At 44.5% G+C, this 13,935-nt stretch overlaps 1 protein-coding gene across 3 annotated transcripts in view; it reads left to right on the top strand.

Annotated features, from left to right (window-relative positions):
- BRPF1 (bromodomain and PHD finger containing 1) overlaps window positions 1-13,935 on the top strand; it is an 87,383-nt gene that overhangs the window by 56,294 nt on the left and 17,154 nt on the right. For all 3 annotated transcript variants that reach the window (XM_068252566.1, XM_068252564.1, XM_068252567.1), the window contains exons 10-11: window positions 4,892-5,185; window positions 13,639-13,786. In XM_068252566.1, the coding sequence (XP_068108667.1) occupies window positions 4,892-5,185; window positions 13,639-13,786 (442 nt within the window). The remainder of the gene's footprint in view (window positions 1-4,891; window positions 5,186-13,638; window positions 13,787-13,935) is intronic.

Consider the following 13,935-nt stretch of genomic DNA (forward strand, 5'->3'; position numbering starts at 1 on the left):
GCGAGGGGTTGGGCAGGCAGAACCGCCAGTGGGCTGTCTTTTGAAGGAAGCTTTTGTAGCTACAGTCAACAGGTAAGTACACATCAAACGCATACCTGCTACTTCTACCCAGCCTGGGCATCAGTAATAAGGGCAGCAGCAGCATCATGGTGAGGGGGGCTCCGGAGTACTAGCACAGCACTTCACAATAGCCGCATTCGTGACATCACCTCTTTGACCCTGGGGGAGGAGCCTCCACATAAACTCTATTTACTTAGGTAAGTGTGCTGGAAGAGTACAGGAACTCTTTAGGACCTTGTCAGAAATGTTTTTTTCTTGACCCTGTTGATCCAGGTGAAGGTTTTCAAGTGATGCGTACAGACATTCTCGATTTTCTTCCGCTCAGTGGGGGCAGCGTAATAGTTGGACAAAGGTTTTCTGACTTCATGGACAGCTGAGGAGGGAGGGGCCAGTGTTGGGGTGACATTGGAGGATACATGTGCAGACAGAAGACTCGCCTGAAATCATCACAATCGGTTTAGGTAACATGAGTTTACTGTACAATAGTTTCTGTACTGTAGTAGATTCCCATTTCCGATACCGTGGAAATTTCCAATTTACGACGATGCCAATTTCTGATTTTTTATTTTTTTTTCCCGATCCTGAGGGGTATTTGATTTGTAATTTTTTTGCATCAGATAATGTAAAAAATGACACAAAAAAAAAAATCAGAATACCAGAAAATCAGTCTTGTGATTGGGCTAAACTTACCGTGGTCGTCCAATTGCAGAAAAGTTCAGCATTTTCTGATTGGTCCAATGCTTCCAAGAGCAAAGCTGATTTCCACGGAATTCTGAGTTCTGATTAAGCCATAAACGGACTGTACAGTCCACATTGCCAAAGAGAGTCTGAGGTGGGGTTAGCACACTAATTACAATCAGGGATAACGGGTGCCACACAGGGCGTAGATTTCAATTACCAGTGCCTGGAAGCGGTTAAGTCACTCCATAGTGAATGCAGACCAGTCAAGACTCACTGCAGACACAGCCCAAGATAGCAGGAATGCAAACCTGCCCAATCCCATAGGAAAAGTGAGAAAGGGGAGATATTAGGGAGCAGCAATCCATCCAAGCCTTTCCCCTCCTGCAGCTGTCAGATCAGTAGTGTGACTAGGCCTCAATTCACTGAGGGCCCGTTTCTACTAGCGCGAATCCGCATGCAGACAACACATGCGGATTCGCATAGGCAATACAAGTGGATGGGACTGTTTGAATTAATTATGCAGGAGTTTAATTGTATGCAGAGGAGAGCTCATCAAAGGAGAAGGATGTCAGTCATAGCTACTAGTTTGTGAATTGCATCTTTTGATAATTTCCCCTGCTTTACCCACCTAATTACCAAATGGTTTGGACCTGGTCTAAAACATTTGCTAATAGGGTAGTGAATTCCCCTTTAATGCAACTGACCAAACCATCAGTCGACTAGATCGGACTAGTAGAAAATGACAAAAAACACTGACACTGGGAGCCCAATATCGCGTGATACCGTCAGTTTTTGGACGAATGTAAAGAGTGTTATACTCACATGTGTGGGTTGCTTGTGAAGGCAACCACTCAGTACATGTGGAGAAGTACCATCTCCACTCGGCCTTGTAGGTCGCTGCTCCTGAAAAATGCGCCCTATATAAGAATAGGATCGCTACCCCTAGCTAATGGGGTGAAGTTTATAGTATTGTCAACAGTAGGAGGCGCCCTTCAGTTATGTGATAAAATGGTGTACTAATTTTAATTCAAACAGGTAAGAGATCAAAGTCTTACCTGAGTAAGAGGACTCACAGACAGGTAAATGATTGAGTAGTTTATTAGCACTGGTCCAGTGCTAATAAACTACTCAATCAAAACTACTCAATCATTTACCTGTCTAGGAGTCCTCATTACTCAGGTAAGACTTTGAACTCTTACCTGTTTGAATTGAAATTAGTACACCATTTTATCACAAAACTGAAGGGCGCTTCCTACTGTTGACAATACATCAGTAGACTACTCTAAACTGCTTAGTGAATGGAGTCCAAAAGAGAGCAATGTGTCTGCAGAGGGGAAGGGAGCAGAACTGCCGACAAGATCACACTGTAGAAGTTATGCAATGAATGACACGCAGAAGTCTTCCCAGTACGTTTGTTGTCACAGTGGCACGTTAAAGACACTGTGAGTGATCTGTAGTCATATGGGCGCGATGTAGGACAGACTTGCGACAAATGAATGTAACGGTTCTCATTGTTACAATGGAAACTATAGTGTGTTTCCGCTAGGGGCATACAGTTATGGTAAGTTTTACATGGAAGTAACCTGTTATGATTCACTAACTGCATTCACATCTAGTTTGGTAGATTCTAGGGCAGCCTTGTATAGCCCATAACTGTGGAGTCCTCCTGTGTAAGTCAGTTCTCTGCTCTAGTGGAAACAGAGCCTGTTGTTTGTCGGTTCTCTCAGCTCTTTGCTAAGCGGAGAGTGAAGGTTTCCTATGTTTTATACATAGCGGCAGTTCACACTTGTCACGCTGCAACGGATCCGCGGCAGTCAGTGGAGCGCACTTCTGTGCAGTCAGTGATAATGCCAGGCGGATGCATTCCCCCATATAGCCTGTAGGGGGAGCACATCTGCCCCGAGCTCCAGACGCACTGCGGACCATCAGAGTGGACATTCTACTGTCTGCTCCCGCTGGTCGCGCGTGATGTGGGAACACAGCCTATAGGAAAAGCCACACAGACCACACATGGCATACAGCAGAATAGTATACCTGCATCAATGAAAAGAGGGGGAGTAAAATACTGCATCACTACAAAGAAGGAGCCACAACCTGCCTTTTTTAAAGTAAATGTAAAACAAAAAGTTAGATACTTACCGGTGGACAGGAAAGGCGTATGAGAGGAATCGCCGCCGGGAGACTTGGGGACAGGATACTGTCAGTATGGCTTATCCTGCTTCTGCACAAGTTCCTGGTGGCGTTAAATACTATTCCCCCTCCAGGCCGCCATGGATAGTGGGGAATGATGAAATCCGGCTTCTAGCTATTGCCAGTGGCCGAATCACAGTGTTTAAAAAGTAACTTCAGCTTCTTACGGCGCCGAAGTTACTGACTGTGCAGCTATGGCCGGAATTCCTATTATGGTCTATGGTGGCACTGGCTGCGTCCAAATCTCCTGCGCTGGAATAGCAGTGTTCAGACAGGAAAGGCTCTGGTTCCTGTGGAACCTTTCCTGGCCTCTTGTACCCCTTGTTCCAGCTCCACCAATATGGGTGGCTCTGAATTGCGCGAATGCAGGGGCGCTTACACATGTGTAAGACGAAGCCGCCCGTTTATGGAAGCAATGGGGGGCACTAGGGCTTGCAGGTGTATTCAACCAATTGGTGGAGTACACATATTGGGGGTGATGGCGCTGGAAGGAGGGGGACAAGGGGTGACAGGGAAGGCTCTATAGCAGGGGGCAGGAACCTTTTTGGCTGCGGGAGCCATAAACACCACATATTTTAAAATGTAATTCTGTGAGAGCCATACAATGTTTCAAACTGGGACAGTGTGCGCATGCACAGCAGAGGGCCATGTTGCCATGGTGATGGCAGCAGGCAACGGAAGTGTCGGACACGTTTTTAGCTTCTCTTGGGTTTCAGCAACATCAGCAATTTCCCCCGAGAGCCAGACAGGAGAAATACCGACTAACAGCTTGTACAATTAGTTAGCTGACTTTGTAGGATGAGATCCCTGCTCTTTGGCCCAATAGGCTGCCTGTTAAGTGACAGGCAGCCTATTGAGCCAATCAAAGTGCGGGGATCTTGTCCTACAAATTCACTGGATCTGACAGGGTCGGAGTGGGACAATTGGAGAAGCCGTTCGTTTTGGGGTAGCGCGAGTAAGTTAGTAGTGCAAGCTACAGCAGTCCGTCTGAATCAAACCCTACTGATTTGTATGTGAGCCAGATGTAGCCATCAACAGAGCCACATCTGGCTCCCGAGCCATAAGTTCCCTACCCCTGCTCTATAGGATCCTCTATGTCCATAGGTAAGTATTTTAACTTTTTTATTATTATTATTTTGCTTTTACACTCACTCTAAACACACCAGAACTAAGAGGGATATGGTGACTGCCATATTTATTTCTGTTTTAACCATACATACTGCCTGGCTGTCCTGCTGATTCTCTGCCTTTAATACTTTTGAGCCACAAACCCTGAACAAGTATGAAGATCATGACTGAAGTCTGACTGAATTAGCCATTAGTTTCAAGTGTGTGATTCAGACACTAGTGCAGCCAAAGAGATCAGTTGGACGCCTGGCAAATATGGCTGTCCTGTATACCTGTATACTTATATACTTTCCTTTACTCTGTACAGTGATTATGTGTACATGTATAAGCAAAGCTTACCAGTTTAGCCCTTGAACTGCTGTTTTCTATTGCCTTGCGTTCATCCGTACGTTGCAACACTGTTTAAGTTCTCAGAATGTGAGGTTTAGCAGATATATAGATAGATATATATTTTTTGGAGCTTATTTTTTTTTATTGAATTGTAATCGAGTTGTACATTCCAATTATGATACTTGGGAAATGTCTTCAAAAAATGTTTTTCCTTTCAATAAAGCGTGTTTATTGAAACCTGAACGTTTGGCCGGTTTGTGTTTTTGGTGCCAGGTAAGGGTTGCAGAGCTGCATGTAGGGGTATGCAAGCCACAGCACCTGCTAGGAGAATGTGGGAGTGGTCACACTGTTGTGTCTGGAGACAGGATGCATTGTGGGTTTCCTCTTCCTCACACGCTATATGCCTTCCTTCTCTATCCTTTGTGCCCCTAAGCAGTGTTTTCTCTCCTATTCTAAGTCTTAATACCCTGCGCTGTCTCTGCCCGTCTCTCTCTCCTCTCAGGACTTGGCCCAAACATTTCCTCCACCCCCGCACACGAAGTTGGTAGGAGGACATCTGTCCTTTTCTCCAAGAAGAACCCCAAAACAGCCGGACCTCCGAAGAGACCCGGGAGGCCACCCAAGAACCGAGACAACCAGCTGTCATCGAAACAGATCAGCAGCCCGATCGGACCGCCTCAGCTGTCTATCATAGGGGGGTCCCAGAGGCAGAGAAAAAGGGGCAGGAGCCCCAGGCCGACGTCCAGCTCAGAGAGCGAAAGTGACAGCGACAAGTCGGAAGAAGGGGCCTCGCTAGGTAAGTCCAAGGCCGGATACTTCGGACAAATGTTTGTCATGTGGGGCGATGCTGGTAAACAATATTGTGTCCTTCAGGCTTGGCTGTATGTTGCAGTGCATGTTGTTGGCCGATAACATCTGTTACACCTCTAGTCTAGAAGGAATACAGGAGAAAAAAATATTGTGACTGGCACTCAAGGTAAGGACTGGAAACAGCAGCTGGATTCTGGTCACCGTTGCACCATGCTAAAATCCTTGTAACACACTGATACTTGATAGAGTAGAAAAAAAGCAGATCTAGCACCAGCTGCAGTAATCCAAAATTCTTTAATCCAGTGAGTACAGCATACAAACACGGAGTGAAAAGGTCGGCCTGACGGCCGTTTCGCAGGTCTCCCTGCTTCTTCAGAGGCACTATGTGCCTCTGAAGAAGCAGGGAGACCTGCGAAACGGCTGGTGCTAGATCTGCTTTTTTAATACTCTATCAACTAGTCTAGAAGGAGCGGTGGGATTAAGGCATCTCCTCCACTGCAGCTTGAGAAACATGGGAAGGAACGTGATTCCTGCTCTCCGACATGACTTCTAAGTGCCAATCACTGCATGTAGAGCAGCAGAGAGACACCCGTCACCTTTTAAAAAAAAAAAAAAAATACATTTCAAACTTAGAATCTCCATCAGGTTTCTACTTTTCTCCGCATTCGATTTCTGGCCCCTTCCTACCCCAGAGATGTGGGTAGGTAAAGACATTTCCCCTAAGGGTCAGTTCAGTTTGAAGGTATTTTTTCCATGAATATTGTAGAGGGACCAAGAATACCTGGGCGAGAAGTAGACTAGGAGCCCAATAGTGCAGTATCGTTTGGCATAAGAAGGATGAAAGTATAAAGATATATACACACAAAGATGGGTTGCAGTTCCTGCAAGAGTGTGGGCACCTACACACTAGCCCCTATGCCAGGGGTGCCCATTAGGTAGGTAGCGAAGGGCTTCATGGTAGATCCCGACCCCACTACATTTTCCATTCTCTATATACAAGTGTGCTCCTAAAATTGTACCTAGGTAGATCATTTTGACTTGCTAATTTTTTAAAGTAGCTCACAAGCCGAAAAAGTGTGGGCACCTGTGTCCTATGCAATTATGGCACTTTGCATTGACCTGAGGAAGCAGGCCATGACCAATGAAAAGTGTTGTCGGATTGTTTTTTGGATAAACTTTTTTTCCAGTTGAACTGGTGTCTATCATCTGGAGAGGTAAGCGATTACCAATATTTTTTTTTTTTATAATTTTTAAAAGAAACCCTAAGGGCCTTGTCACAGGGCCCCTAGTGGCCGGACCGCAAAATGCCTTCCAATCGGTTTCAGCACACAGACCATGCAAGCTGTGGTCGCAATCTGTGCGCAGAAACCGCTGGAATTTTGGCAGCAGACCGACTAGAAGGGAGCCTGTGAGTTACGGTAATTACAAATTACACACTTTCAGGGTATAACTGCCACCACCTCTGTTACCATGGGACAGAGGAGCCCACTGACTGGCTGAGTCTAGACCTGCAAATAAAAACGGTTAAACACACTGTATTCTGTCTAGTTAGCGACAATAGTAGCGACTCTTCAGAGACCAGGTTCAGTTTGTGCGGCTGAATAGCAGGGTAGCAGAATAAACAAAATGGCGTTAGCGTCGTTTTATTAAAATGCAATATAAATAATTAATATACACAGAAAATCGTTAAAATCAACAATTATAGAGACAAATGATAACACAGTATAGAAAATAAAAATGGAGAAAATACTTAAAGTTCGTGGAAATATGTCCTTTCTGGGAAAATCTGAGCACATGGAAAGTTGTCCTTTGTTTCAGTTCAGGAAAACGGCCGCCAGCCACATGGTCCTCTGGCTGGCTTGATCAGGTGAAGGTACACAGGGGAGGACTGAGGTCCGCCTGCTGGCAATGTGCTTTTGATGAAGCTGGTTCGGGGGTGTGGCAATGCCTGCCCCCTCTGAATTACAAACCAATCACAGTTCAAGTCCTTGGAGAGAGATTTAGGGTTAAACTTATAAAACGCTGTAACTCAAAACCGATAAATGCCACATTGGCGCTGATAACAGATTAATATTACTCAGATTATGCCAATTCCTATGACGTCAGACGTGACTAGGGCAGCGGGTCCAGTTCCTGAGAAGGGTCATACACCAATAACCGGACGGGTTATTGCGATGAATTTTATATCAGCACATTGGGCAGATTTTAACGAATAAGACTATATGAATTCCATAGCTGTGCTCTACACGGTCTCCATGTAACATACAGAAATCATACAACACATGCATTCAAATCTGCCCCCATCGGTGCCGCACTGGCTAGCTCATCCAGGGCCACCTGGGGAGCTAGCTTCCTGGCTTCCTTTCAGGCAGCCATATGGCAGTCATATGCTAATTACAAATCACAGGCATCCTGTACCTTAGTTACTGCTATTTCTCTGCTGAGAGAAAGAGAGCCCAGATTGACTGCAGATAGCCACAGACAGACAATCTATGTCGGGCAACGCAACGACAATTGGGCAATAAACAGATTGCGATTGTGTTCTATTTTCCCACGGCTCGTCCGTGACAGGCCTATTTCCACTACACGCAGGTTGGATGCAGAATGGATGCAGAAAAACTGACTCCAATAAAAGCCTATGAGCCTGTTTCCACTAAACGCGATTTTTTTCTGATGCAGATTTTCCCATAGGCATTTATTGGAGTCAGTTTTTCTGCATCCATTCTGCATCAATTCTGCATCCAATCTGCGTGTAGTGGAAATAGGCCCTTAAAGGGAACCTTAACTGAACAGGGGGTAAAGAGTTTTACTTACCTGGGGCTATTACCAGCCCCCTGCAGCAGTCCTGTGCCCTCGGCGCCGCTCTGAAATCCTCTGGTCCCCCGCTGTCACTCAGTTTCGTTTTTGACGACTCACCAGTCGCCGGCCGCCATGCGTATTATTGGACGCATTCACCAATGCAATTAGCGCTATTGCGGACCGCAACGCGTACAAAAATACGCGTTGATGCATATCTACGCGTGCGGAATGCGGCAACGCGTATTTTTGTACGTGTTGCGGTCCGTAATAGCACTAATTGCATTGGTGAATGCGTCCACAAATACGCATAGCGGGCGGCGACTGGTGAGTCGTCAAAAACGAAACTAAGTGACAGCAGGGGACCAGAGGATTCCAGAGCGGCGCCGAGGGCACAGGATTGCTGCAGGGGGCTGGTAATAGCTACAGGTAAGTGAAACTCTTTACCCCCCGTTCAGTTAAGGTTCCCTTTAAATAGTATACACGTACGGCGCCTCCGTCCTACCCAATACCAGTTCAGTTGAAGGCTTAACTGCACCCTTCCTGAGGAGTTCAGCTGCCAGTCCGCTGCGTAATGCACCCCAATGGCAATGTTTTTAACCACTCATATTTTATCAAGTTGAAATGTGGTTGGAAAATCACCACGTATCACACAGTTGGCCTGTAATGCATCAGGGAAGATATTATGTATAAATGTATCCCACTGAGAGGATCATGCCCTATATACTAGATTTAAAATATAACCTTTGTTGCTAAAAACGAGGGCACTTAAGAGTAAGGGCCTATTCACAATTAGAAGCGCAAAACAAATTGCCGGCGTTTCGCGGGAGTGATTGTTCCGCTATTTGACACGGAAAAATCACTGCACAGTGCAGCGATTTCTCTGCGATCACGTTTAGCGCTTCTATAGACTTGAAACGCGATCGCCGGAAAATCGCCGGAAAAAGGCGCAGGCTACGCGTTAGTTTCGCGATTTTGGGTGATTTGCGGTGATTAGCGCCCAAGTAAGAACGGGCCCATAGGGTTTTATTACACTAGCGCTTTCAAAAGCGCTAGCGTTTGAGCATTTTGCCAAAATTGCCAGGAAAACGCTCAAGTGTGAATGGGCCCTAAATGCACATGGCAACAGAATGGCCTTTGTACATGAGACTGCTGTTGCCTCCCCGAACTCTTACACAGGACTGAAGAAACACAGAGAAATACAGCCTGTATGAATTTAGAGTTTTTGCCTTCTTAATTCCCCCTCATTTGTGTCTAATCACAAGTTGTAATCTGATCTTCCCCCTGTGTCACATGACTGCCTATGGCAAGTAAACCCATTTGAAAGCACAGGAGAGTAACAATATGTCTGCTTCCATGAATCAGGAAGTAAAAACAGTGCAGATCTATTTTAGGATTTGTATCAGCTGTAACAAAGAAATGTTTTTTGTTTACATGTTGTTATGCTGTTGCGTATCTTTTAGAGCAGAGAGGATTTCTGAGTTCAGGTCCGTTTTTAAATAGACATAAATAGACGTTTTTAAATAGGTCACATGACATTTCAAATGTGAAATCTGCAGGATATCCCGCCTTCTCATTGGAAGAAAGTGCCTTGATTGGTGGCAAGGTTTGACTGAGGATCAGCTTCCAGGGTGGACCCTTTAGGCTCCGTTTACACTTAATCACTTGCTCTCAGTTATAACTGAAAGAACTGATTTCCAAAGTAAGTCACATGTTTCCCAATGGCACTTTTTACACTTAACGCGTTTTAACTGAAATCTTTTTCACAATGCACTGCTATGGAGAAGAAAAAAAATGCGACTGATTAAGTGTAAACGGGTCTACTAATGGTCCAATTTCTAGCAAAAAAATCGTTTGCGCGATCAGAAATTCTGGTCTGAAGAAACATAGTTCACTACACCATCAACGAACCAATGTTTGCTTCCTATCTATCACAACCAATCAAGAAAATCCAAATTTTGGTTTGACAAAAATCCAATCGGACGACTATTTTCATAATCATTCATAATCGATTGTGCACATCAACTGAGATTATTTTCAATCAATCCGATCAGAATTTCTGATCTCTCGAACGATTTTTCGCTAGAAATTGGACAGTTAGTGGCCACTTTAAGACTTGGAGTAGCGATTGCCGGCTCTGAGGTGGTGAAACTGTTCTTGCGGGAAAGACGTGAAGAAGCAAAAACTGCATCTTATAATTAAGTGAATGTCTGTTGGCTTCTAGTTCTTCCTGTGCCCCAGTTTGATCATATCTCCCTCACTTCCTGCCTGGACAGGAAATAGGCCTCTTGGAGTGAGATGGCAAGAAATAAAACCTTGTATTAAGCAGCAGGAAAGAGTTAACTCGTCAAGTTTTTATCGCTGACCAGTAGTTTGTCACTCGGGCTACCAGGGTTCATAGTAACACCCTGAAGGTCCTTAGTTATTCCAGGGATAGAAAGTGAGTGGGAGTCTTCCCAGTAAAGGCATAGACAACAATTAAAGCACAAAGGAACCTTTAACCTCTTACCATGCTATCCAGACTAAAATGCTTTACTACCTGCATGTGGCCTTAAACTGCAAAGTTAGAGAAATACATCTATCCATCAAGAATCAGAGGGAATTCAGCTGCGGAATTATTTTGTTTGTTTTGCTGGTGCAACTATGACAGGTTGGGGCGTGGCTTAGCAGAAAAGGGGTTACAATTGGGTAAAAAGGATTTTGGCAAAGCCAGGATTAGTTGAGGCGTTTGACTTAGTAAAAAAAAAGGGGGGGTTATGATTGGTTAGAATGGACTTTAGCACAACCTTGACATAGTTGAGGGGCATGGCTAGCAGGGAATGTGTTACGCCTGGTTGGAATTGACTTTGGCACAGCCAGGATGTAGTGGAGGGGTGTGGCTTAGTAGGAAAGGGGGTAACGCTTGGTTGGAAAGGACTTAAAGAGAACCTAAACTGAATATTAAAATTCAAAATAAACATAAACACGTCATACTTGCCTCCTGTGTAGTCCACTCCTCAATCTTTTTCCTCTCCTACGTTTCATTTGTCCACTGTGATCAATGGAATTCACCATCCTCCATTTTGAAAATGGCCATTACCCCATAACAGCTTCCTGGTCAGCAAACTGTGAAACTGTAATATCGCACACTTAAGCCATAGGGAAACATGGACATTACCTTGCACATTCAGTTGTAACTGACAGCTGCTTATATAAAACTGACAGCAACTGGTATATTTCAGTTCTGACAAAATATTGTCAGAATTGGAAGGGATCCCTGTAAGAAGAAAATGGTGAGCTTCTGGGAGGAACGGACGGTAAGGTAAGTATGTAATATTAATTTGCAGCTACATTATGTGTTTATTTTAAATAATTTTACTCACTTCAGGTTCCCTTTAAGTGCAGTAATGAAATTTTGCCCACCATTTTTATTCTATTGGATAAGGCTACCCTCCCTACAGGAGCCAAGTACTGCCTTAGTGTAGTTGTGAAGTGGTGCTAATATGAATGTAGCATTGTAAATGAACCCACACAGTCAGCATAGTGTACCCAGGTTGATAAGCAATCAATATTCTGTTCAGATATCCACTGATTTCCTGGTGTGCACGAATTGCTATTGTTATGATTTCAGCAGAACACAGACCAGAGCGGCACTACTGCTTGCTTTGTACTGTAACTTGATGCTGTAAGAAGCTATACCGACACCAGATGTCTGCCGTTGTGCCTGTATCCCTCACACAGCCACTCAGTTACTAAAAGAACACCCATTCTCAGTCAATGTTCGATCAGTACTGAGTCCGGGCTTGGCCAGTTCAGGCCCTACTTTTCTATACATTCACAATCTTTGAATGATTTCATCGAACTGTATGCTCCATCCTGAAAATGGCATCTTACACTGTATGGGTGGGCCTGAACTCTTGCACAGGACATAAGGAAAACCTAGAGAAATGCACCCTGTATGTATTTAGAGAGATTAGCCTGTCTAATTCCCACTCATCTGTGAGTAATCACAACTGTAGTTTCATTTCTCAGCTGTGTCACTATGTCGGCTTCCATGAAAGCAGGAAGTAGACACACTGCAGATGTATTGCAGGGTTTGTATCAGCTGTAACAAAGAAATGTTTTTCTTTAAAGGTTATTATGATGTTGCTTATCTATTAGAGCAGAGAGGAAGTTCTGAGTTCAGGTCCGCTTTAAGAGGTGTGAAGCCTGACTTCCTGCATCGTCACTGACATAGAGAATACCTTATATGGGACATACCAGTACATAATGTCCAGAGCTGTGTATACATTCTATCCTTTACTGCCTGATCCCAATTCTGATAGGACTACCCTCCAAATGGAGCAAGTCAGAGTAAAGCCCTCCACTATCCCATCTGGACATGTTTATTTTCTGGGATTGACTTATCCCCCTTGAATCTGTGTAGATATGACTTCCTGAAACAGGGCAGAATGTAATGGCGAACGACCAGTGAGCAGAGGTCCATACATTATTTAATTTTCCTGTTCGATTAAAGGGGCACTATGGCGAAAAAGAAGGTATGGTTTTTCCAGAGTAAAATGAGCCATAAATTACTTTTATCCTATGTTGCTGTCACTTACAGTAGGTAGTAGAAGTCTGACAGAAGTAACAGGGTTTGGAATAGTCCATCTCTTCATGGGGGGAAGGGGGGATTCGCAGGGATTTATTTATTTTCAAAAGCTCTTAGTGAATGTCAGTTGCTCCGTCCAAATGCCAAAACACTGTGTAGCAAGCAGGGAGGCTGGCCAGCATCATTGTTTAAATCCTTTTTAGGGAATATCTTTATAAAGAATAAAAGCCATGCTGAGAATCCCCTATGAAGAGATGGACTAGTCCAAAACCTGTCACTTCTGTCAGATTTCTACTACCTACTGTAAGTGACAGCAACATAGGAGAAAAGTAATTTGTGGCTCATTTTACTCTGGAAAAAACATACTTCTTATTTGTCTATGTATGCACATATTTTAAGTTTTACAATCTTTCGCCATAGTGCCCCTTTAACTATTCAATTCAATAACTTTATCAGATCGGGGGAGAATCGACTATGTTCTATTCTGCTCGATCTATGGAAGTTGTCCAGTATCTGGACAACCAATTTACTCTATTGGGCCGGATGGAAGATATTGGTCGATTGTCAACCCAGTCCTGCCAGTCAGTTTTGCTTATCTTTCTCTTTGCTTACGGAAAGGTAACACCTCCTGTTCTTCTCGTCTCTAGTGAGGCAGTCCTAGGGGTTGCGACCTGGTGGGCACCAGGCAGCAGAGTAGTCGGCCACCCATTAGGGGTGGCGGACCATCATCCCTTGCGTTGGAGAAGACCCGCGCTCACGTAGACTCCACTTCCTGGAAGTGCCCGCACCAATCACCGGTGCTGAGATGAACAGGACTCTGATACCTTGTAACCAAGTTTTTCCAGCACTCTTAATTGATCCTTTCAACTGTATTAGTCTGGAAATTGATCAAAAGGTTGATTGGGTGGACATATTGCTGCACAGATTCTTCTGTAGAGTCCATAAAATTATTTTATCAAGAGATTGATCGTCTCCTAAAATCAATGTAATGTGTGGGCACCCTTACTCATCTCTCACTAACATCCAGAGTAAGCCAGAATCCCTGTCCTCTAATCTGGTCTTCTTGCTTGCAGACTTGCCCACCAATGGCTTCAGTAGCAGCAACCAGCAGGTGAAAAAGAGTTTTTTAATCTACCGCACTGACTGCAATCTCCCCCGAAGCAGCTCAGACTCTGAGTCCAGCACCACCAGCAGCAGCAGTGCGGCCTCCGACAGAACCAGGTAAGCAACTCATGTTTGCCTTTTGGGTCAACCTCATTTCTACATAATGTTTGACGTTATGCTTTGGAGTCTAGGAGAACTCATGGAGAAGCATGTGATCAGTTTGGTCAGGTGGAAAATATGCAAGTCTCCTGATTTGTTAGTCTTGA

Source organism: Hyperolius riggenbachi, chromosome 9, assembly GCF_040937935.1.
Source record: "Hyperolius riggenbachi isolate aHypRig1 chromosome 9, aHypRig1.pri, whole genome shotgun sequence".
Taxonomy (NCBI): domain Eukaryota; kingdom Metazoa; phylum Chordata; class Amphibia; order Anura; family Hyperoliidae; genus Hyperolius; species Hyperolius riggenbachi.